At 38.1% G+C, this 22,932-nt stretch overlaps 1 protein-coding gene across 2 annotated transcripts in view; it reads right to left on the bottom strand.

Moving 5' to 3' along the window:
- Positions 1-16,248, bottom strand: part of NMD3 (NMD3 ribosome export adaptor) — a 111,596-nt gene extending 95,348 nt beyond the window's left edge. The window contains exons 1-7 of one of the 2 annotated variants that reach the window (XM_079921540.1): positions 16,151-16,248; positions 15,538-15,594; positions 14,864-14,998; positions 12,633-12,729; positions 8,300-8,380; positions 5,546-5,674; positions 5,178-5,268 (exon numbers count right to left, since the gene is read on the bottom strand). In XM_079921540.1, the coding sequence (XP_079777666.1) occupies positions 5,178-5,268; positions 5,546-5,674; positions 8,300-8,380; positions 12,633-12,729; positions 14,864-14,998; positions 15,538-15,581 (577 nt within the window). In that variant the 5' untranslated portion in view covers positions 15,582-15,594; positions 16,151-16,248. Of the gene's footprint in view, positions 1-5,177; positions 5,269-5,545; positions 5,675-8,299; positions 8,381-12,632; positions 12,730-14,863; positions 14,999-15,537; positions 15,595-16,146 lie in introns of both variants that reach the window. The other variant, XM_079921541.1, reaches the window with a different exon arrangement.
- Between the last annotated feature and the right edge of the window lie 6,684 nt (positions 16,249-22,932).

Raw genomic sequence — 22,932 nt, 5'->3', positions numbered from 1 at the left:
ATGGACTAACCTTGAGGACATTATGCAAAGTGAAATAAGCCAGTCACAGAAAGACAAATACTGCATGATTCTACTCATATGAGGTATCTAAAATAGTCAAATTCATTGAATTAAACAGTGGAATGATGGTTGCCAGAGAGGAGGGGGAAATGAGGAGTGACTAGTTAATGGGCATAAAGTTTAAGTTAAGCAAGAGATTAAGCTCTAGAGATATGCTGTATAACACTATACTTACAGTCAACTATAATGTATTATACACTTAAAAATTTAAGAGGGTAGATTTTATGTTAAGTGTTCTTATCACAATTTTAAAAAAAGACCCATTAAGAAAATGGAAAGATAAACTAGGAGAAAATATTTACAAATCATATGTGATAAGGGGCTTGTATCCAGTGTATATTTTAATAACTCTTACAACTTCAGACAACCCAATCAAAAACTGGGCAAAATATTTAAACAGCTATTTCACCAAAAAAGATACAGAAATGGCTAATAAGCTCATGAAAGATAATCAACATCATTAGTCATTTGGGAAATGCACATTAAAACCACAATGAGATACCACTTCAAATTATCCTCTAAAACGGCTATTTATAAAAAGAAACAATAGCAAGTGTTGATGAGGATATGCAGAAACTAGAACCCTCAAACACTGCTGATGGGAATATAAAATGATACAGCCACTTTGGAAACACTTTAGTAGTTTCTTAAAAAGATAAATATAAATTTACCATATGACTCAGCAATTCTACACCGAGGTATGTACTCAAGAGCATCAAATAGCTGAGATACTTGGTGAGAAAAAAAAGAAATATGCAATGGGTAGTGGAAAAAGTCAGCTTCAAGTACCAGCTACAGAGCCAATATGATACTCAGAAAATTTATTAAGTCTACATATTAGCAACTGAAAATAAACTAAGCTTTCAATTAATTCAAACAAAAAACTAAAGAAAGTAGAAGGGAAAAAAATTGTATAACTATGTATGGTGATGTATGTTAACTAGACTTAATAGGGTGACCATTCAGCAATATACACAAATATTCAATCAATATATTGTATACCTGAAACTAATATAATGTTTTATGTCAATTCTACAATTCTATCTCAATTAAAAAAATTTTTAAATAGAAGGATTAGTAACAAAAGCAAAAATTAAGAAAAAGTAAGACTTTCTTGATAAAACTAACTTTGAAAAAACTAGAATAGACAAAACTTTGGCAAATCTGATGGGAACGGGGAGAGAGAGGAAGTGAAGGGAGATGAAAAAAGACAACATTAGCAAAAATAAAGAAGATACAATGATAGTTATGGATGAGATTTAACACTATGATATATATACCACGTTCAATTTTATGCCAAGTATGTGAAAAGCTAGACGAAATGGTGAATTTCCTTGGAAAATGCTATTAAAATTGATTCAAGAAGCAGTATAATACCTGAAAGACTAACGTCCTAATAAAAGGAGTTGAAAAGCCTTTACACCCTTTCCTCATACCAAACTGGATGGCTTACTGGGCAGGTTCTTACAAAACTTCAACATGTTGATTAACAGTATGCAGAAAGAGGGGAAAACTCCAACTGTTTCAACGTCACTAACGTAACTGATAGCATGATGGGACAGAACAGTTTAAATATAACTTTGTATGCATATGTATCAGATAGAAATCTCAACAAATATTCTATTTAGGGGTGAAACACAGAAAGATGGTAATGCCTGATACATTACCACTCAATGCTATTCTCCACTCCTAGCCAAAGGGGAAAAAAAGAGGGAATAGTACTGCAAAGGAAGAAATAAAACTATCGTTGTGTACAGATAATAATTTACCTAGTAAATTATCATGTATATGACAAGAATATAATGTAAACTATTAGTGATTAAGAAATTTCAGAAAGATCAACATACAAAATCAACATTTCCAAAATACTAGCAATAATCACTTAGAAAACATAATGAAAACAGTTGCCATCCACAATAATAAAAAGCATAGAATAGTCAAAAAAAACTAGAAACATTCAAAATCTTCATGATGAAAACAATAACATGTCACTGAAATACAGAAAAGAACTAAATAAACATGATTATGCACCAGGCACAGTTCTAAGTGCTTTACACAAATTATTTAATCCTCACTATAATCCTATGAGGTAGTGTTATTATCATCCTCTCTATTCTATTAATGGGAAAACTGACGCTCAGAGAAGTTAAATAACTTGCCTAAGGTCACACAGCAAAAAACTGGTGGGACAGAGATTCAAATTCACAAAATCTGGTTCCAAAATCCATGCTCTTACTCACTATCAACCAAGGTTTACAAAAGAATTAATAAAAGGGCACATACTATAAAGTATAATTTACATACTGTAATAAAAGCAGTGGGACAAAATAAACCAGAACTGAGCCATGTGTACAAAGGAATTTAGTATATATAAGAAAGGAGATATTTCAAATCAGTGGGGAAAGGACAGACTACTTGGTAGGTAAGTATTGAGACAATGCAAGTTAACTTTCTGGGAAAAACTCTTACCAGGTAAGATTAAAGATCCAAAAGTAAAACAGAAATTTACTTTCTAAAAATATCTTTGGAGTATAAAAAACTTTCCTATGTAAGACAGAAAGTCATAAGCCATAGCTATACAAAACCAAAAAATGAAAAATTTAGGGCTTCCCTGGTGGCGCAGTGGTTGAGAGTCTGCCTGCTAATGCAGGGGACACGGCTTCGTGCCCCGGTCCGGGAAGATCCCACATGCCGCGGAGCGGCTGGGCCTGTGAGCCATGGCTGCTGAGCCTGCGCAACTGGAGCCTGTGCTCCGCAACAGGAGAGGCCACAACAGTGAGAGGCCCGCGTACCACAAAAAAAAAAAGAAAAAAGAAAAATTTAGATGATAACAGACATGAGACATTGTAAGAAAGTATATGCTCTCTCAGGCTCACACTCAAACACATGCTCTGCATGCTCCTCTCTCTCTATATGTAATAATACACACACGTAATGAGATTGATATACTAAATAACAGACACAAAATATGTAAGGAAAAAACAGATATATGCAGAACAGACAATTCACATTAGATAAACATAAATAGCCAGTACATATGAAAATGTTAACCCTCATTAGTAATCAAGGAAATGAAAATAAAAACAAGATGCCTTTATTCTCTTCATCAGAACAGCAAAAATTAGAAAGTCCAATACACTCTTATGCAGTGTTGGCAAGTGTTTGGAAAAACAGAAATTCTCACAAGTGACTGGACTGTAAGCTGGCACCATTTTGGAAAACAATCTAGCAGCACATGTATAAAATTTAACATTTGCATACTTTTGTCTAGTAATTTCAATTCCTGAACTCAGTCCCACAGAAAAACCACTATGCACAAACATAAGGATGTTTATTACAGTACTGTTTGTAGCAGCAAAAAAAACTAGAGCATCTTGTAAACCAGTTAATAGGAAACAACTAAATAATTAAAAACATACTGATTAACAAATACACAACCATAGTGGTTAAAAATAATAAAATAGGATTATATGCAATGACCTGGAAACGTTTCTAAATATATTAAGATGGCAAGTCACAGAATATTACAGAACAGTCTCATATATGAGGGAAAACCAATGCTATCACAATTCATATACAGAGTACACATTGTAATACCTTGTTTTAAGGGGCTACATCTGGGAATAACAAGTGGATAAATGGGACAGAGGTCCTTTATTCATATATACTTCTGTTTAAATTTTTACAATTGTTATGATTTTAAAAACAAAGTTACAAACAAACAAGCAAACAAACAAAAGATTCATTTACATCAAATCAAGAACCAGTAGGGGGAAAAAAATAGATTAATTCCTCTGGATGAAAAAAAGGACTGTTAAACTTCCAGCATTTTTGATTTTTAAAGTGACTGCAAAGGTATGTACCAGAATGTATCCAAGTCTTTTGCTACAAAAAATTCTGTGTAAGGACATTTCTGCCCTGGTGATGAACGATAATCAGAGTTTTCTGCTTCCTTTTCTAGAATATTAGGATCCCCTAATCCCCAAAAGTTACTCAAAACAAAGTTACTCAGAACAAAGGTGTATTTTTGCCTGATGGCTAGCCACAAATATCCAGGCACCATGTTAAACAGGCTGCAAAGTACCTTCCCCACAGTAAGTATTCAGTAAACTATGTTTTACAAATTTAGACTGTTAACCTTATAGTGGTAATGCACTCAAATCAGATACAAAGCTTAAAAGATTTTCTCCAGGTGACATAACTGATACTCATTTCTTCCCATTTAAGGACCTAAAATTACACTTCTAATTACTTTCCTCAAGACATATGAGATAAATGACTAACAGATCAGTAAGTAACAGAGGAGCTTACACTTTTAAAATAAGTAGTACAAGAATTTGGTCATTCCTTCAAGAATAGCTATCTCTAAACCTGTACTTTAACAACCAGGAAAATTATACACATGTCCTACAACTAAAAATATTAACTTTTAGCAAGAGACTTAAGAGTTTGCTAAAGAATATTTACTTTTTCTATTATTAAAGAAATATTTATCCATCGGCTAGTATATAAAAGTGTGCTACATCAATAGTAAGTGCTAAGACAGAACACGCTGTGAGGAGCCATTATGAAATTACACATTTTTAAATTCCATCTTCAAGAAATCTAATTATATCATTTGTATATCACTATTTATTATTACTGAGTTTAGCCTTTTGATTTAATGTATCCAGCACAAATGCAGCTAGGCATATGAAAAACAAAAATATTACAACTCACAGATCTCAAAAATAATTTTCTTTCAATCAGAAAACTGACCTCTACATAAAATAAGTTTTTGATGAATTTCTATCATACCACTTTACATTCTATTAATGTAGTTACTGGTTTACTCATCTGGTAGCTATTTAGTGTAAATTTCAATTAAAGTAGAAAAAAATTAAAAATTCAGCTCCCCAGTTGCACTAACCACATTTCAAATATTCAATAGCTACATATGGCTAGAGGCTACCAAACTGGTTGGACAGTGCAGATAAAGAGCTAAGATTTTTTTCTTCCTAACAGAAATTTCTTTTGGACAGTACTATTCTAGATACTATCAGTAAAGATAAAAGACTCCTTAGGATAGCTGCAATAAAATTCTGACATCATTTCAAATGCTTTAAATTTTAACTCACCATGAATGTCTTTGATACGAAGTGTATTCTGGTACATGCCATATTTCAAAATCAACTGTTCCAGATAGTAGAAAGTTTTTTTGTGCAAAGTCTAAACATAAATGCATTACTGGATTAATAAATGAAATGCAAAAAAAAAAGCCATCTACAGATATAGGACACTGATTTTTAAAACAAAAACAACCTTTAAAGATTATCTAAAATGTGGCAGTGATCTCTTTCTAAAGGTGAATGCCCCAGAGACCTGGATATCCCTACTGCCTGAACGATTTGGAAAGAGGGGAAAGGAGAAAGTTTTACTCGCTATTTATAACCGACAAAGATGAAATACAAGATGGAGGATTCACACATCATCTTTCTCTCATTACCTTTTGCCTGACTTGAACCACAGCCTTCCAGAAATCCTTAGCTTCCACTCTGTGGCAATCTCCACACATCTGGGGCTGAACAACATAATCCACCACAAACACTTGCTGAAGGATAGCACCATTCATCACCTGACGAAGAAAACAATCACACTCCTTCATTCTTTCCTTTCTGTTTAATAGCATAGTTTTCTTAAAAGAAGATCCTTCAATATTTAACTTAAAATCTTCTTCCATGAATGCTTTGAGGAAATCAACAACAAATGAGTTACATTTAAAATCGTAAGTCATACTATTTCAAGAAAGATATATAGGTTTAATTCATAGGATTTATTAGATTAACATTTCAAATTTACCTTTAGTTGAAGTGTTGTAAGGATATTTTTTGCAGAATTTTAATAGCTATATATTCATGTACATGCGTGTGTGCGTATAAAGTTCTTCCTTAGGAGACCAAGAAAACTCTCAAAAAAGAAGACATTCCTTAATTTAATTGTCCCCAAACATAGGCAATCATCAGAAATCACCTGGGAAGCTTTAATAGATTCCTGGATCTTACATCCAATTGAATCCAGTTTGATTCAGTCACTGTGAGTCAAATGATCAGCCAAGTTTGAGAAGCACTGCCTTACCTCATGTTTTTACTTCAATCTTATTCCAAATAAAAATGACTTTGAGAAGATTAATTTAGCCCACTATCATGAACAATGGCTGCTTACTATCAACCTGATCATCTGTGCAGATGATCCAAAAGAAAACAAAGGGTTAAAATTAAGAGTGCCTTTGTTTCCTTTTAAGCTGTTCAAGTCATAATTTACCAATAGCCCCTCATTTTCCTACCTATACTTTTTTTTTTACATCTTTATTGGAGTATAATTGCTTTACAATAGTGTGCTAGTTTCTGCTCTATAACAAAGTGAATCAGTTACACATATACGTATGTTCCCATATTTCTTCCCTCTTGCGTCTCCCTCCCTCCCACCCTCCCTAACCCACCCTTCCAGGGGGTCACAAAGCACCGAGGTGATCTCCCTGTGCTATGCAGCTGCTTCCCACTACCTACATTTGGTAGTGTATGTATGTCCATGCTGCTCTCTCGCTTTGTCACAGCTTACCCTTCCCGCTCCCCATATCCTCAAGTCCATTCTCTAGTAGGTATGTCTTTATTCCTGTCTTACCCCTAGGTTCTTCATGACATTTTTTTTTCTTAAATTCCATATATATGCGTTAGCATACAGTATTTGTCTTTCTTTCTGACTTACTTCACTCTGTATGACAGACTCTAGGTCTATCCACCTCATTACAAATAGCTCAATTTCGTTTCTTTTTATGGCTGAGTAATATTCCATTGTATGTATGTGCCACATCTTCTTTATCCATTCATCCGATGATGGACACTTAGGTCGTTTCCATCTCCGGGCTATTGTAAATAGAGCTGCAATGAACATTTTGGTACATGACTCTTTTTGAATTATGGTTTTCTCAGGGTATATGCCCAGTAGTGGGATTGCTGGGTCATATGATAGTTCTATTTGTAGTTTTTTAAGGAACCTCCATACTGTTCTCCATAGTAGCTGTACTAATTCACATTCCCACCAGCAGTGCAAGAGTGTTCCCTTTTCTCCACGCCCTCTCCAGCATTTATGGTTTCTAGATTTTTTGATGATAGCCATTCTGACTGGTGTGAGGTGATACTTCACTGCAGTTTTGATTTGCATTTCTCTAATGATTAATGATGTTGAGCATTCTTTCACGTGTTTGTTGGCAGTCTGTATATCTTCTTTGGAGAAATGTCTATTTAGGTCTTCTGCCCATTTTTGGATTGGGTTGTTTGTTGTTATTGAGCTGCATGAGCTGCTTATAAATTTTGGACATTAATCCTTTGTCAGTTGCTTCATTTGCAAATATTTTCTCCCATTCTGAGGGTTGTTTTTTGGTCTTGTTTATGGTTTCCTCTGCTGTGCAAAACCGCTGAAGTTTCATTAGGTCCCATTTGTTTATTTTTGTTTTTATTTCCATTTCTCTAGGAGGTGGGTCAAAAAGGATCTTTCTGTGATTTATGTCATAGAGTGTTCTGCCTATGTTTTCCTCTAAGAGTTTGATAGTTTCTGGCCTTACATTTAGGTCTTTAATCCATTTTGAGCTTATTTTTGTGTATGGTGTTAGGGAGTGATCTAATCTCATACTTTTACATGTACCTGTCCAGTTTTCCCAGCACCACTTATTGAAGAGGCAGTACATTCACTATACAATCCACTGTACATTCCTGCCTCCTTTATCAAAGATAAAGTGACCATATGTGCGTGGGTTTATCTCTGGGTTTTCTATCCTGTTCCATTGATCTATCTTTCTGGTTTTGTGCCAGTACCATACTGTCTTGATTACTGTAGCTTTGTAGTATAGTCTGAAGTCAGGGAGCCTGATTCCTCCAGCTCCATTTTTCGTTCTCAAGATTGCTTTGGCTATTCGGGGTCTTTTGTGTTTCCATACAAATTGTGAAATTTTTTGTTCTAGCTCTGTGAAAAATGCCAGTGGTAGTTTGATAGGGATTGCATTGAATCTGTAGATTGCTTTGGGTAGTAGAGTCATTTTCACTATGTTGATTCTTCCAATCCAGGAACATGGTATGTCTCTGCATCTATTTGTATCATCTTTAATTTCTTTCATCAGTGTCTTATAATTTTCTGCATACAGGTCTTTTGTCTCCTTATCCTACCTATACTTTAAACCATGCTGAGAAAATTATGTATAGCTTACCTCTTTCTGAATAGTTAGTTTAACCTTAAGTCTCTTAGAATGGGGCTCAGTCCAAACAAAGCTTGCATCTACAAGCCGTACCTTAACAAAACACAAACAAAAAGAAACGTAAGTTCCCCTCTGAGGAGAAAAGAAATGAGAGAATAACTCATTAATAAACAGATTTCATAGATGCTTAAGGAATCCATGATTAATCTACCCAACATCACCAGTTTAAAAAAAAAAAGTTATCATCAGAGGTATGGCAACAAAAACAGCAAATAAAGGGAAAATCTAATGACTATATTGATGAAACTGGTATAATTCAAGCAAAAATTAAAATACTTGCATAGAAAAAAACTCCTTTCCCCTAAAAACAGTATACAGTTTTTTGAATGGAAATTACACTTTTTAGAAGAAAACAAAGACCTGATGACCTCATCATCTACTAGAAATCTCATGAACAAAGGTTTCTACTTTTATTATTCTCACTATAATATGTATGTGGCTTAAAAAAAAAATGAACATTCATTACAAGGAGTCTCATGCACTGAATACTGAATCCACAATGGTAACTCACTGCTAAATCAGCAGAGGCCAGAAACAGTTTGCCATATGTGACAAAATGAATGTAGCTCAATATGGCTAAAATGGGTGTTTTGAGGAAGCGGGTGGGAGAACAAAAATGGAGGTTGTTTCAATAATTTGGGCAGGAGTTGTAGCTGACCTGAACTGAGGGGTCAGAAATAACAGCAGCATAAAGATCCAAGCCAAGAGCTATTTAGGAGATAAAATCTATAGGATTTAATAATAACTGGATATGGGAAGGAAGAAAAGAAGATTCTAGAATGATGGTCAAGTATCCAGCTTGGGCATCTAGGTAACACTATTTTTCTGACACAAATAAAAAACAGATTAAATGGGGAGGGATGTGCTATATTTGGTTTCAGACATTTAAGTTTAAGAGGATTTATCTAAGATATCCAAGTGAAGCTGTTCAGTGGATAGTGAGATATCTATTTGGTCTGGAGCTCTTGGAGAAATCTGAGCTGTAGATAACAAATTTGGGAGACATGAGCAGGCAGATAATTTTATCAAGACCTTTCTGGTGAGAACTAGATAAGCTAATATAGGTACAGCCATCCAGAGTAAAACCCTCCTCATTCGACTGGTTCCCTAAAGCAAAGCCTAGTAGTCAACAAGCGACACCACGTACAGAGGGTGACAGAGAGCTTCTTACTCCCTCAGCCTCCATCTGCATTCCCCATTCCTCAGCCTCACCACACCATCTGTCCTCAGACAACCAGGAATAATCCATCTTATCGAGCCCTTTAATTCTTCTTTACCATTACCTCAGTCACTCCCTCATCTCCCACACTCCGATCTCCATATGGTTCCACATATGCCCTTTTCTCTTTTTTTTTTTTTGCGGTACGCGGGCCTCACTGTTGTGGCCTCTCCCATTACGGAGCACAGGCTCCGGACGCGCAGGCTCAGTGGCCATGGCTCACGGGCCCAGCCGCTCTGCGGCATGTGGGATCTTCCCAGACCGGGGCACAAACCCATGCCCCCTGCATCAGCAGGCGGACTTTCAACCACTGCACCACCAGGTAAGCCCACATATGCCCTTTTCTATCCCATCTAACACTCCTCCCCAAATCCTGAAAACCTTTTACTGGCCTCTGGAATTCAACATTCACTAACAACAAAACCTCCAAAATCCTCAATCTCTTTCCTGAACATTCCCTTCACCTTCTAGATCTCCTGATTATATATATTGCTCTCCCTGCAGCTAATTAGAAGTACTGACTGATTTTTTTTCTCATCTTCTCAAACTTTTATCATTAAAGGATCCCAGGATTCAGTCCTGAAATTTCTCCCTTTCTCTAAACTCTCTAGGAAATCTCATCTAATATTATAGCTTTAAATACCATCACACCCCAAATTTATTATCTCTGGTCTGGACCACTCCCTTGCTCATTTATCCAGCTCCCCACTATTTCTACTTCCATGTCTAATGGACATCTAAGCACCACTTTGAGATGAGCTTTGATCTCTCCTGCCTGACCTGCTCCTCTTTTTTTTTTTAATTTTATTTATTTATTTATTATTTATTTTGGCTGTGCCAGGTCTTAGTTGTGGCATGCAGACTCTTAGCTGCTGCACGCATGCAGGACCTAGTTCCCCGACCAGGGATTCAACCTGGGCCCCTTGCATTGGGAACAAGGAGTCTTACCCACTGGACCACCAGGGAAGTCCCCTGACCTGCTCCTCTTAAAGCCTTTCCTACTTCACTATCAGTAACTCCCTCCTCTGGTTGATCAAGTTAAGAACCATGGAAGTCACCCTTGACTATTCCAACTCATAAACATACATCCAGCTTCATGAGTAAATCCTACTGACTACCTTCAAAATACAGCCAGAACCTGTCCACTTCTCACTTCCTCTACTACTGATCCAAATATCATTTCTCATGACTACTACAATCGCTTCCTAAAGGTGCCCATGCCCCTCACATCTATTCTAAACACAGCCAGAAGGAAGCTGATAAACTGTAAATCATTCATCTCACTATTCTGCCCTATACCCTGTATACCAGCGGTCCCCAACCTTCCAACCTTTTTGGCACCAGGTACCGGTTTCACAGAAGGCAATTTTTCCACAGACGGGGGTGGGGGGTGGGGCGGTTGTTCAGGCGGTAATGCCAGCAATAGGGAGCAACAGGGAGCAGATGAAGCTTTGCTCACTCACCCACCCCCGCTGCTCACCTCCTGCTATGCGGCTCAGTTCCTAACAGGCCACCAACCAGTACCTGTCCGCGACCTGAGGGATGGGGACCCCTGCTCTATACCCACTATACTCAGAGTAAAAACCAGGCCTCAAAAGGGCCTACAAGGCCTGACCTACCGACTTTCCATGCCTTCCCTGGCTTCATCCCCAATTACTTTTCCCTCCCCACTCCACTCTAACCACACAGGTATTCTCCTGCCTTTGGCCTCTACACTTGTTTTCTCTACCCATAATGCTCTTCTCCTCCAGATTGTGGCTCCCTCCCGTACTGCCTTTAATGTTTATTCAAGTATCACCTTATCAATGAGGCCTCCCCTAACCATTCTATTTTAAATTGCAACTCTTCCCTGCACAGTGCTGGCTTTTTCCTCCACAGAATTTATACCTCTTAATATACCTATTTATTTTGTTCATTGACTACTCTACACCCTCCCCTTCAACTAAAATAAAAGCTCTCTAAGACAGGGATTTTGTCTCTCTCATTCACTTCCATATCCCTAACACCAAAAGTAGATTGGCACAGAGTTGAGTTAATAAACATCTGTTGAATGCTAATGAATTATTAATGAACATCTGACAAAAGCCTGAAGTATGAAAACAAAAGACCAAATTACACAAAAACTGACTCCAGGAAAAAAAAAAAAACTAAGACAAATCAGGGAACAGAAGGAAAGTAAAAAACAGTAACAGCATATTATTAAACCTTCAGAAATATTCAACAGACTGTATCAAGAACATTAAAAACTCTAAACTTAAAATATTACTACTGAAAGAAAATTAATACAAAAACTGGAAGATAAAAGAAACTGTCAGGAACACAGGGAAAAAAAGATTAAAAACAATACAAGGGCAAAAAGGCAAAGTTTTCAGCTAGTAGGGCCAATATTTGACTGATACAAATTCCAGGGAGAAAAAACAAGGAAAATAAAGGGAGAAACTTCAAAGAACTCTTACATGTAATTTTATCAGAGTTTTAAGAGAATCTGAAGCTCGTCAAACCAAAAGAGCCATTTCAATTACAAATACACCTGATGGAAATAAGTCATAAAGTTTAGCATAAAGAAAACTGAAAGTGGTATGTAGAGAGCCTAACTACACTAACAAACCCTATTTGTTTTCTGAAGATGTTTATACCCTGACTTTAAGTAATAGGCACAAATATTTTCTTTGCAGAGCAGTAACGAAAAATTTTTTAAAACCGAATACCATAGCCCTAATACTATAGCCTCCAAATTATGTTTAGCAATGGCTTTATATAAACATTTTCAGTAAAGATTATTGCACGTAAGAGGTTCTCAAATAATGAATGAAAAAAATTTGATTCTAAAGCAAAAAGATTTTCATTTCCATTAAAAAAGAATATATACAACTTTAAAAATGAAAACAGCATTTGTAGTAGTGTGCTTACCAACAGTAGCATTTAACAGTTATTTTGGAAAATCTACTCAAACAAGGATTATCTGAAAATGAGAGATTAAACACACACACACACACACACACACACACACACACACACACACACAGAGAACCCCCCACAAAAACTGGTTTTAGCTATTTGACCTACCTTACTCAGAGGGGCTTTGATTTTTTTCAAACATAAAGCAAGAAGTTCCCTAGATTCTAATGCACATTGTACCCAAGTTCCTGGTGGCTGGAAATATCTGAGAGAAAATATATTGAAATTCAGGATCTCTCAGGAAAAAAAAAAAATTTCCACGTGAATATGCAGACGTAACAATGATTATTAAATTAATAATACCCAAGGTTGATCTGAGGCACTTAACCAAAATATATTTTAGAAGTTCCAGAAAACTTTCGGTTAGACAAGTAATTTAGTTAAAAAGATAAAATTCTGAGTATTTGAGAAAGTCAATCAGAAATAACTTATTAAAAGGTCTTATTACTTCAAGCACCAATAAGCATTCCAGTGAGGATGACAAAATGCCCCAGTGTTCCTTGAAGCTATACTTTGAAACACAGGTGAAAAAATCACCTCCAAATAGCATTAAAATGGTTTATAATGTACATCTAAAATGCTTAAGAACTGCTTATTTCTCACACACAAAAAAGGTAAATTAGTACCTAATACTATGTATCAATAATACCTCAGACTATTTATCTACTTCAAAGTCCCTTTTCAAATTTTAAATTGTAAAATTTAAAATCTTATATAAAACCTGACTAAATTAAAATTGAAATCCCTTATGTATGTACTTAAAGTTTTTTAGCCCAGTCAGCTCAGGACTTAGGACAGTGCCTAGCATACAGCAAATGCTCAATAAATTAATACTTCTAAATGTATTATGTGAATGCTTTTTTTTCCTTACTTGTTAAGTAAATAGTCTGATTTTCACTTTTAAAGTTTCACTGAAAAAAATTATTTATATAGGTCCCTTTGTTATAAGCATGTTTTTGGAGTTAGAAAGGGCTTCGTATATCATCTAATAAAGCCCCTTCATTCTGATGAGGAAATTAAGGCTTAGAGAGGTGAAGTGGCCAAGAGTATCAAAGAGCTAGTTTGTGAGAAATTCAAGATAAACTGGGTCTCCTGATTCTTTGTCCAGTGTTTTTTTTCCACCGATGCTCTTAAGAATAGCGAATATTTATTATAGATTAAGCCTCACACCTGCCAAGCTTACAAACTATAAACTCCCTGAAACAGTACACAAGTTTCATGTCTTTGTTTTATGTATTTTTCTGGGAAGATGCAGTTTTTAAATTCTTAAAGGGATTCATGAACCCCTCCCTCCCAAAAAAGTTAAGAGCCACTAGAGTCCTAACCCATTTGGGAAATCACAGGCATATAATTTTATGGGTAGTTTCAATGGGTAGTTTTGTATTACTCAATGGCCTCCTAGACATAAGCTATTCATGCCAACGACTAAAGAAAACATAAAAGGAATAAAACATTAACTTTCAGAAGAAGTCTGCCTTAAAATCCAGTCTTCATTTCAGACCATGCTAGATATGATATACTGAGCTGTTTTTCCATCAGCTATAGTCATTTTAGTTACATGGGAACATTAATACATGATTTTTAATTTAAAACACACCACTAAATTACTTAAAAAATAAGGTGCTTTTTATCATACATGGCTTCTAAATGACTGAAGCGGAAAACAAAAGCTTCATGGTAATTAATAGTAATATGTCTTTAAAATCTGCTCTCACCCTTAAAAACATAAACTTGTATCTATTAATTGTATACATCAAACCTATTAATCTCTTAACAGAAAAAGAACAGATTCAAATACCTTTGCACTAACTTTACCAAATTAGCAGAGAAAAATAGAAAAGAACACTACAAAATTGCCAATTCTAAAATCTCTAACTAGGCCAACATAAATAAAACTTAAATCTCAATTACATGCACTTTATTACATATATATTATCGCATGTTATTTTTAAAGGATGGAAAGAGTATCATGTCTAGTGATTCACTATTATGGGAGTGTCATAACCCTAGGTGTACTGGGAACACAAAATGTTTAAGAATCATTGCCGTGTTATCCAAAATGAAAGTTCTATAACCTCTGATGTCCACTATGGTAACCACCAGGCACATGTGACTACTGAGGACTTGAAATGTGGGTAGCAGACAGAACTGAATACTTAATTTTATTACATTTTAATTACCTTAAACTTAAAAAGCCACATATGGCCAATGGCTGATGCCAATCTAGAAGAATGCACAGTGAATATCTTAACACTCTTAAAATATTGTCAGTATATCCTGGTGGCTCTCCCACATACAAATTTCAACTTTAAGCAGGATAAAATAGTACCACACCGTACCTTTGGCACTGTTTGCAGAAAGATACAGAGACTTGTTTTGGAATGCCTTGGCTGATATCTACTTTACTTCGCAGACAAGCCACACAAATATTGGCAGGATTTGGACTGATCGGGACACCGCAATCGCAGCACAAGCTTAAATAAACAAAGCATACGTTTTTCAAATTAGATTTCATAAGTGCACAGGTTAAATTAAAAAACTATCAAACAGGGAGTAGCAGATACAAACTATAATACTATATATAAAAGAGATAAACAACAAGGTCTCACTGTATAGCACAGGTAACTATATTCAATAACCTGTAATAAACAATAATGGAAAAGAATATAAAAAATATATATAACTGAATCACATTGCTAGACAGAACAAATGAATACATAATTTTATTACATTTTAATTACCTTAAATTTAAAAGTCAATGGCTGATGCCAACATAGAAGAATGTACAGTGAATATTTTAACATTCTTAAACCAGTATTTACTACCACAAACTTCCCAGCGAAAAATGAACTCGTTTTTCTCAGGAAACAAGGCTTTTCATTTTCCCACTTAAGACAAAAGAATCCCCCCGACCCCACCCCGCAAAGAAAAGCTTTCCCCACAGTAAGTTTCAAAGAGTCACTTTTAACATTTTTAAACTTAAGAGGGATGGGGGAAAAGGGACGCGACTCACATGTGTCCAGGTGTGTGCTTCGCGGGTTCTGTCATATACTCCATTTTTCTGTATATCCTGATTTTAAAAAGAGAGAGAATAGTAAGATTTAAGACATCTGTTACTCATCTTCCTTTTGCCTCTCTGAATAAGGCAGCCAAGCCTCGTAAAGCCGCAAATAAGAAAAACCAATTCCACCTGGAACCTTTGGAAGAAGTAATTTCTTTAATAACACAAATAAGCGAATTCCGGAGGTTCCCGTCTGCAAGACCCTCGAGCCACTAAACTGCGCGCTGACCTCAGGCGGCACCTGGACGCCAACCCCGGCGAACCCAAGGAGGGGCCAGAGGGGGCCGGGGCCGCACCGGACACCCCACGCCCTCACCGCTGCCGCGGGCGTGCCTCGAACCTCACTGTAAGAGTCCGCGGGCGGTGTCACCGCACCTGCGGGCCACCCACCACCCCACTCCGACCCTGCACCTCACGGGTGAGACCTCACGCGGGCTCCCGCCGGCGGCACACACGCTCCGCGCACGCGGCCCGAGGAAGCCCGAGCCCAGGGAGTCCGTCCCCCTCTCTCCTTAGGGACCCCGCACGACTGCAAGCCGGGTCTCGGCCCCCAGAACCTACTTACCGTCTCTGGGCCAGACCCAGATGCGCCGAAAAACCGCAGCAGGACCAGCTCCTACCGCCTAGTCAGCGGCCACCACAGCTGACTCCAGTACACTGAAGATCTCGCGAGAGAATAGCTCGAAATCTCGCGGGCCGACAGCGCGAATCACAGCGGCGTGTGGGGGACCGAGAAAGGGGAGGGTGCTGGCGAGCGGAGGGCGGAGAGGGCAGGGCGGAGAGGGCAGGGCGGGGCGGGGCGGGGCGGGGCGGGGCGGGGCGGAGGCCAGGCTGGTGGAAAAGATGAGGGAGAGAAGGCAGCGGGCTCTCTGGCTCTCTCGTCCTATGGCGCCTGAGACTCACACAGACTTTACAACTCTTCTATTTGGTTATCGTCCTTCCCGATCTTCTTGGCCAGAGTTCACTCAGAGCCACTTTTTAGATACCCCTATTGGGAGCTTGCTTCTTGTTTAAATGATTATATAAAAGTTATCTATAAACGGTACCACATTGGACAAAAATTACAGTAACCTCCATCGAGGGCAGTGCCTTTGTCTATTTTGTTCACCGTTATATGCCTAATGCCTGCCACATCCTAACTGCTCCAAGGAATATTTGTTGAATAGATGAAAGAAATGTAAGAAATAACTATTTGTGAAGAAGTCTATGTTATTTTCAGACCACTCTAATTATTAGAATGTGTTTCCCCATAGTGCACTTAATATTTCCTTATGACTTTATACCTTGATCCTAGAGCAGCTCAGAAAGAGTCTAATCACTTTCTTATGACAGAATTTCAAATATTTGAAGAGTGCAACCATATTCTTTTTCTGTCTTCTCGCCCCAAATTTCAAGAAATAAGCAAGGTCGTCTTATAGAAGGTCATTAAAGAAGGCCTCCCATTTCTTGCGTAGGGTACTTAAGTAGTCTCCCATTCCTTCTTATTTCCACACTCCAATCCATCCTTCTAAAATGCAAATTTGATTTTGTTACTCTCCCCTGCTTTTAGCCCTTCAATGGTCTCCACTCTGGATTATTTCCAGTTTCTCTGCATAGAAAAAGGACCCTTCAGGATCTGACCCTAACGTAACCTGTCACATTCCTGAGAACACAGCCTTTCAAACCAACTGGCAGGTCCTACAGGAAATAATCTTCCTTTGCTGGCCTACCTGTGAGTACTGACCAGCTTCAGAATGTCAAGGGCTGTTCCTTTTTTCTTTCTCAATACACCCCTTCCATACCCTGTTTGATTTGGCAGCAAGTGCCACAGTGCCAGTCTTGTTAGGCACTGGATCAACACAAGACATGGTCCCTGCCCTTATGGAGCTTATGTTTTACAGATGAGGCTGATATTCCAAAAAACTAGGTAATTTGCTGAGAGTTCTGTAGCAAGTAAGTGGCAGAACCAGGACCTGAACAACAGTCTGTCTAACTCTGTGTACATGTACCACCATACCAGGCTGCCAGCCTTCTGAGGCTCAGGTCAGCTATTCCTATTCGTGGGCTTTTTTTCGTTTTTTTGTTTTTTTTTTAAGAAACTTTATTTTCCATCGACCTTATTTCCATCTTCTGTTTAAGAGTCTGTGGAAGGGCTTCCCTGGTGACGCAGTGGTTGAGAGTCCGCCTGCCAACGCAGGGGACACGGGTTCGTGCCCCGGTCCGGGAGGATCCCACATGCCGCGGAGCGGCTGGGCCCGTGAGCCATGGCCGCTGAGCCTGCGCGTCCGGAGCCTGTGCTCCGCAAAGGAAGAGGCCACAGCAGTGAGAGGCCCGCGTACCGCAAAAAAAAAAAAAAAAAGAGTCTGTGGAAGAGCAGCTTTGAGACCACTCTGGTTGTTTCTCCCCATTTAGTGGTCTGAGCGGCGGCGGCAGACCGGCCTTCAGAGGCTGACTGCGCGCCGCGGTCCTTCCGGAGGAGCTGCTAGAAGGTGCTGAGGACACCTGCGCCTTCAGACTCGTCTGCAACTTCGGGTTGAGTAGCAATAAGTTCGGGACCTGGAGCGACTCATTCACCCCGAAATTCCTCCGGGGTCTCAGCCTTTTCAGCAGCCGCCTGCTCTTCCTTTTCAGTCTCTTCACGATCCCTGTAGAAGCAGAGACACGACCTGACTTCCCACGAGCGCGCACCGGAGATGGAGCCGCGCAGGCGCACAATCCCCAGGCCAGCACCACCACATCAGACCCGCCGGGAGCTCCCCTCGTGCTGAAGGGATGGCAGCGTCCACACAGCGCAGGGACCATAAGACGCCTCTGTGAGGCTGGTGGTCACCCCTGATAACCGCACAACACACAGCGGAAGGCTGCCTGGATCCGGTTAATGAAGCTGCCAGGAGTGGATGGAGCACCTGCAATAGAGAGGCTCCCGTGGCAGCAGCAAACTTCAGCACAGATCGCTGGTCCGCATTCCTGGAGGGTATGACACTGGCGTCTGCTGGGTTTTCAATGTCGACAATGGCACGAGCTGCTGGCAGAAGCTTCTCCCGGGTTCTCTTCAGATTTATGAGGTAACGCCATCACTTCTCCTTTTGTAGATGTCCTGTTCCATTTGGAAGTCAGGTTGGTGCCGCCTAAGTGGGCTCCGCTGTGAGGGATTTGAGGACACGCTCCTCCTTCATTTGCAGGACATCAAGGGCTCCGGTTATTGTGAAATTTTCCTGTAAGTTACAAGGGGGAGCCAAGAACAAGGCCTCCATATGGACCCCTCTCTGGTTAATGCAGAAAGGCCACAGGCTTTTTTTTCTTTTTGGAGTATAGTTGATTCACAGGCTTTTGATAAATGAAATACGTACCTATATCTCTCCTCCCACTTCCCACCCCTCAGTACTAAGATCTCCAGATGTGAGAAGTAAGTGCTTGCTGTTAAACGTCTGCCACAAACCAGGATGACCTTGCTAGGACTGGTCTCACAGTGGGATAATATAGGCAAATTACACCTGAGAGAAACTCATTTTGCACTTTTTATTTAATCCTCAAATCTCACCTTGAAAAAATGTGTTCTCTTGTACCATAGTCCTTACATTCAGGATATCTGTCCTTATTTGAATCTTAGCTTTCATTTGTTTTCACAAACTTAAATTCAGACCTCCTAGGAAGTTACAGTTTCACCAGATTCATCATCCACAAACTCATTAAAAAAAAGTTTAGATCAGAATCCATAAAATCTCTTTCTCAACCAATTAAGGTAAATATAAATATTGATTTTCATCTGTTTTGTTTTAGATTACAACATAACTTTCTTGGAGACAGACTGAATAAGTGTTTTAAAAGTAGAGTTTTATTAATTTTAAATATCTTCAATACCTAGCAAGTAGTAAATGCTCCATTCATATCTGTTAATCACTGAAATTCTACACAGAACTTTCAGATGCAGAGTGTGGTTTTTTTCACACCATCAAATGTGGTAGCACGTGTGGGATATCAAGATCTCATTGGTTGGAGATTAGCGCAGGAGAGGTTTATTAGGGAGTACATTTAGAATCAACACCTGTGCAAAGGAAGGAGGGGAACCACAAGTGGGTAGAGAAAGAAGCCGAGGTGCCTTGCAGTCTGATGGAGGCCTCAGCAACCATAATGCCAGAAGTTCTGAAGCTGAGATGACTTGAGGGTTTTCTTGAGGGGGCTGGGCCATTGTTCATTGATGAGTCATTGGATGTGACCGCTCAAGGAAGGAGGCGTAACCTCAGGTGAGGTTTCCTTCTTCAGCCAAGGCAGTCCCAGAAGTGGGTGAGACTCAGAGCTTTCTGCCAGCAGCAGGAATAAGGAATAAGCCATTCAGAGGAATAAGTCCTTCATTTCTGAAAGGGGATCTGGGATGCACCACACAAAAGCAGTTTATCTATAGAATTGATACTAGACCTGGACTCTCAGGGCCTTGCTTCATGTCCATAACTTGCGACTTATAGACCCTCTGCCCGCAAGGGGTTGCTTCACCTCTCTGAGCCTTAGTTTCCTTCTTTTTTTTTTTTTAATTTTTATTGAAATATATTGTAGTTGATTTACAATTTTGTGTTAGTTTCAGTTGGACAGCAAAGTGATTCAGTTATTCATATATAAACATATATATATATATATTGTTTTTCAGATTCTTTTCCATTATAGGTTATTACAAGATATTGAGTATAGTTCCCTGTGCTATACAGTAGGCCCTTGTTGGTTCCTTCTTTCTAAAACTATGTGATAATCTGTCCCTCATAAAATATTGTGAGAAATGATTGAGATAAGGTATGTAGAAATGTTAGTAAGCTGCAAAAAGAAGTGCTTAGTAAACTATAAAAAGCTGTTATGGACAGTTATGTTATTCTCAGGTGAAGCTCCTTAACAGCAATTGAGTTAAATGGCAAGGAATGGTTAGTATTTGATACATCCAATGTATAGAATTTGAAACATCACACTTGTGATCTTGCTTCACTCTTAATTTACAGATAAAGAAATTATAAACAAAATAAAATTTGAGTTTTCATTTTGTGAAATTCATTCACCTATAACATCCGTGCATATGTCTGCGTGTGTATTATACTTAACAAAAAGTTTTAAAAATACAAATAAACTCTCACATAGAATCCCAGTAAATAAAACAGAAAAAATAAAATAATAAAATTACTATAATAGTACTTGAGAAATTTCCCCACTTTTGCAAATTGCAAAATATTGGAGATTAAATTTGTAATGTTCTACTGTAGTTTTTCAAAGATGTAATCATGGACTTCTCGCTTTAGATGTTAGTGATGGGAGAGAACTACTACAGTAGTAGATGAGGAAATATTTTACAAAAATAAATTTTATAGGTATTATAAAAGAGAACATGAACAAAGGAAAAAACATGAACAAATTTAGATGCACCAAAATAACTTTCAACAATAAAACTACTATATATAAAATAGATAACTAATAAGGACTACTGTATAGCACAGTACAGTTCAGTACTCTATAATGACCTATATGGAAAAGAATCTAAATAAGAGTTGATATATGCATATGTATAACTGATTCACTTTGCTGTACAGCAGAAAGTAACACAACACTGTAAATCAACTATACTCCAATAAAAATTTTAAAAATAAAACTTTATATGCGCTGGGTCCCAATGAACTAAGAATTGGGGGATATGAAACTGACATTTTTGCTCTGATCCTTCTTTTCAGTACTTGCTACCATGTCAGTGTCTCATTGGTCTAAAAGCCTGCTCACCTCTTCCTCTCAGATGATCTCAAAGATACTTGGTGCTCTGGTTTTTATTTCACTCCTGTAGCAAGAATGGGGAAGATACACAAAACTGTACTTGTCTGGAGGTGATGGGGAGAATTTTCCTGCTAAAACTGTTTAGAAATAAACTTACTTTGCCTATGTCGGCATTTTATAACATCTGAAGTTGAGTTTCAGGGGAGTTGCCAAGGATGTACAGGGAGTGTATGTAAGCAAATTTGGATGTCAGAAAAAAGCACTTTCTAAAATGTCTGGCTCTGTAGCTGATTTACTTTAGGATACTTTTCAGTTAGTTGAACCATGACCTCCTAATAAACTTCCCAAATTATTATAAAAATTATTATTATTGAAGAAATAATACAAGAAATATTTTTGCAGAACATAAGGACAAGAATGTACAGATTGAAAGAATCCACCGTATTCTCACCAAAATGGAAAAAATTGGTACACACCAGAGATCATTGTCATGAGGCTTAGAACACTAGTGATGAAAACATCCTTGAAGTTTCCAAGTAGAAAAAAACAGGTCACATACAGAGGATCAAGATCAGAATACCTTCAGACTTCTCAACAGCAACAACAGAAACAAGAAGGTAATAAAGATATACTTTGAAAACTTTGAAGAAAAATTATTTCCAACCTTGAATTCTATCCTAGACCAAACTGTCAATAAAGTGTGAGGATTGAATAAAGATATTCTTAGTTTCACCCTTCTGAGGAAGTTCCTGACAGATGTAAACCGAGAAAAAGGAAGATACAGGACTCAGGAAACAGGAGAAAAGTTAAGCAAAATCCCAAGGGGATAGTTATATGCTACACAAAGGGAGCTTCATCTGGATTGGAGCAATCAGATGGCTCTGAGAGAGATCTCTACAAGAAACTAAAAATCGATGACATATACAATGTTTCTGAATATCTTGAAGAGTTAGACATCTGGGAAATAGTTGGATATTGATAAGGGAATACTATGAAAAAATTACCACGCAAAAATTTGAAAACTTAGGTGTAATAGACCAATTCCTCAAAAAGCACAAACTACCACAACTCACACAAAATGAAGTAGATAGTTTGAATAACCTGATAACTACTAAGAAAATTGAATTTGTAGTAATTTTTTTCACAATGCTTCAACACTTTTTTCTTCATCATCAGTTGGCTGACTTAACCCCAACCATATTCCCCTTCTCCCCAGTCTCTTTACCACTAGGAGCAACCACAAGACACAGTTTGGGCCAGCAGGTTACAAGGAGAAATCTATTGGGCAATCTTCCAGAAAACTTTAGCTATCTTAATAAAAAGGCACAGACTCAATGGAAGCCATTTTGCCCTCACTCTTTGCTCCTTTGCCCTTTTGTCTGCCTCTTGTCTGGAATGCAAATGTGATGCCTGGAGGCACAGCAGCCATCTCCTGTCCATAAGGCAAAGAGCAATAAGGGCAAATGCTATCAAGCAGACTATGGTGAGGCAGAAGAGAGCTAGAAAGAGCCTGTGTCTTGGCTGTGTTATTATGTGGTGGCACCAACCCTGGAGTTCTTTCTCTTGAAGGATAAAAAAAAACAAAACACTTTATTTGTGTAAGCCACCATTGGCCAGGTTTTCTATTAT

The sequence above is a fragment of the Stenella coeruleoalba genome (assembly GCF_951394435.1).
Source record: "Stenella coeruleoalba genome assembly, chromosome: 5".
In the NCBI taxonomy this organism is placed as follows: domain Eukaryota; kingdom Metazoa; phylum Chordata; class Mammalia; order Artiodactyla; family Delphinidae; genus Stenella; species Stenella coeruleoalba.
The sequence above is the reverse complement of the archived record's forward strand: the minus strand, read 5'-3'. Positions and strand labels throughout refer to the sequence as shown.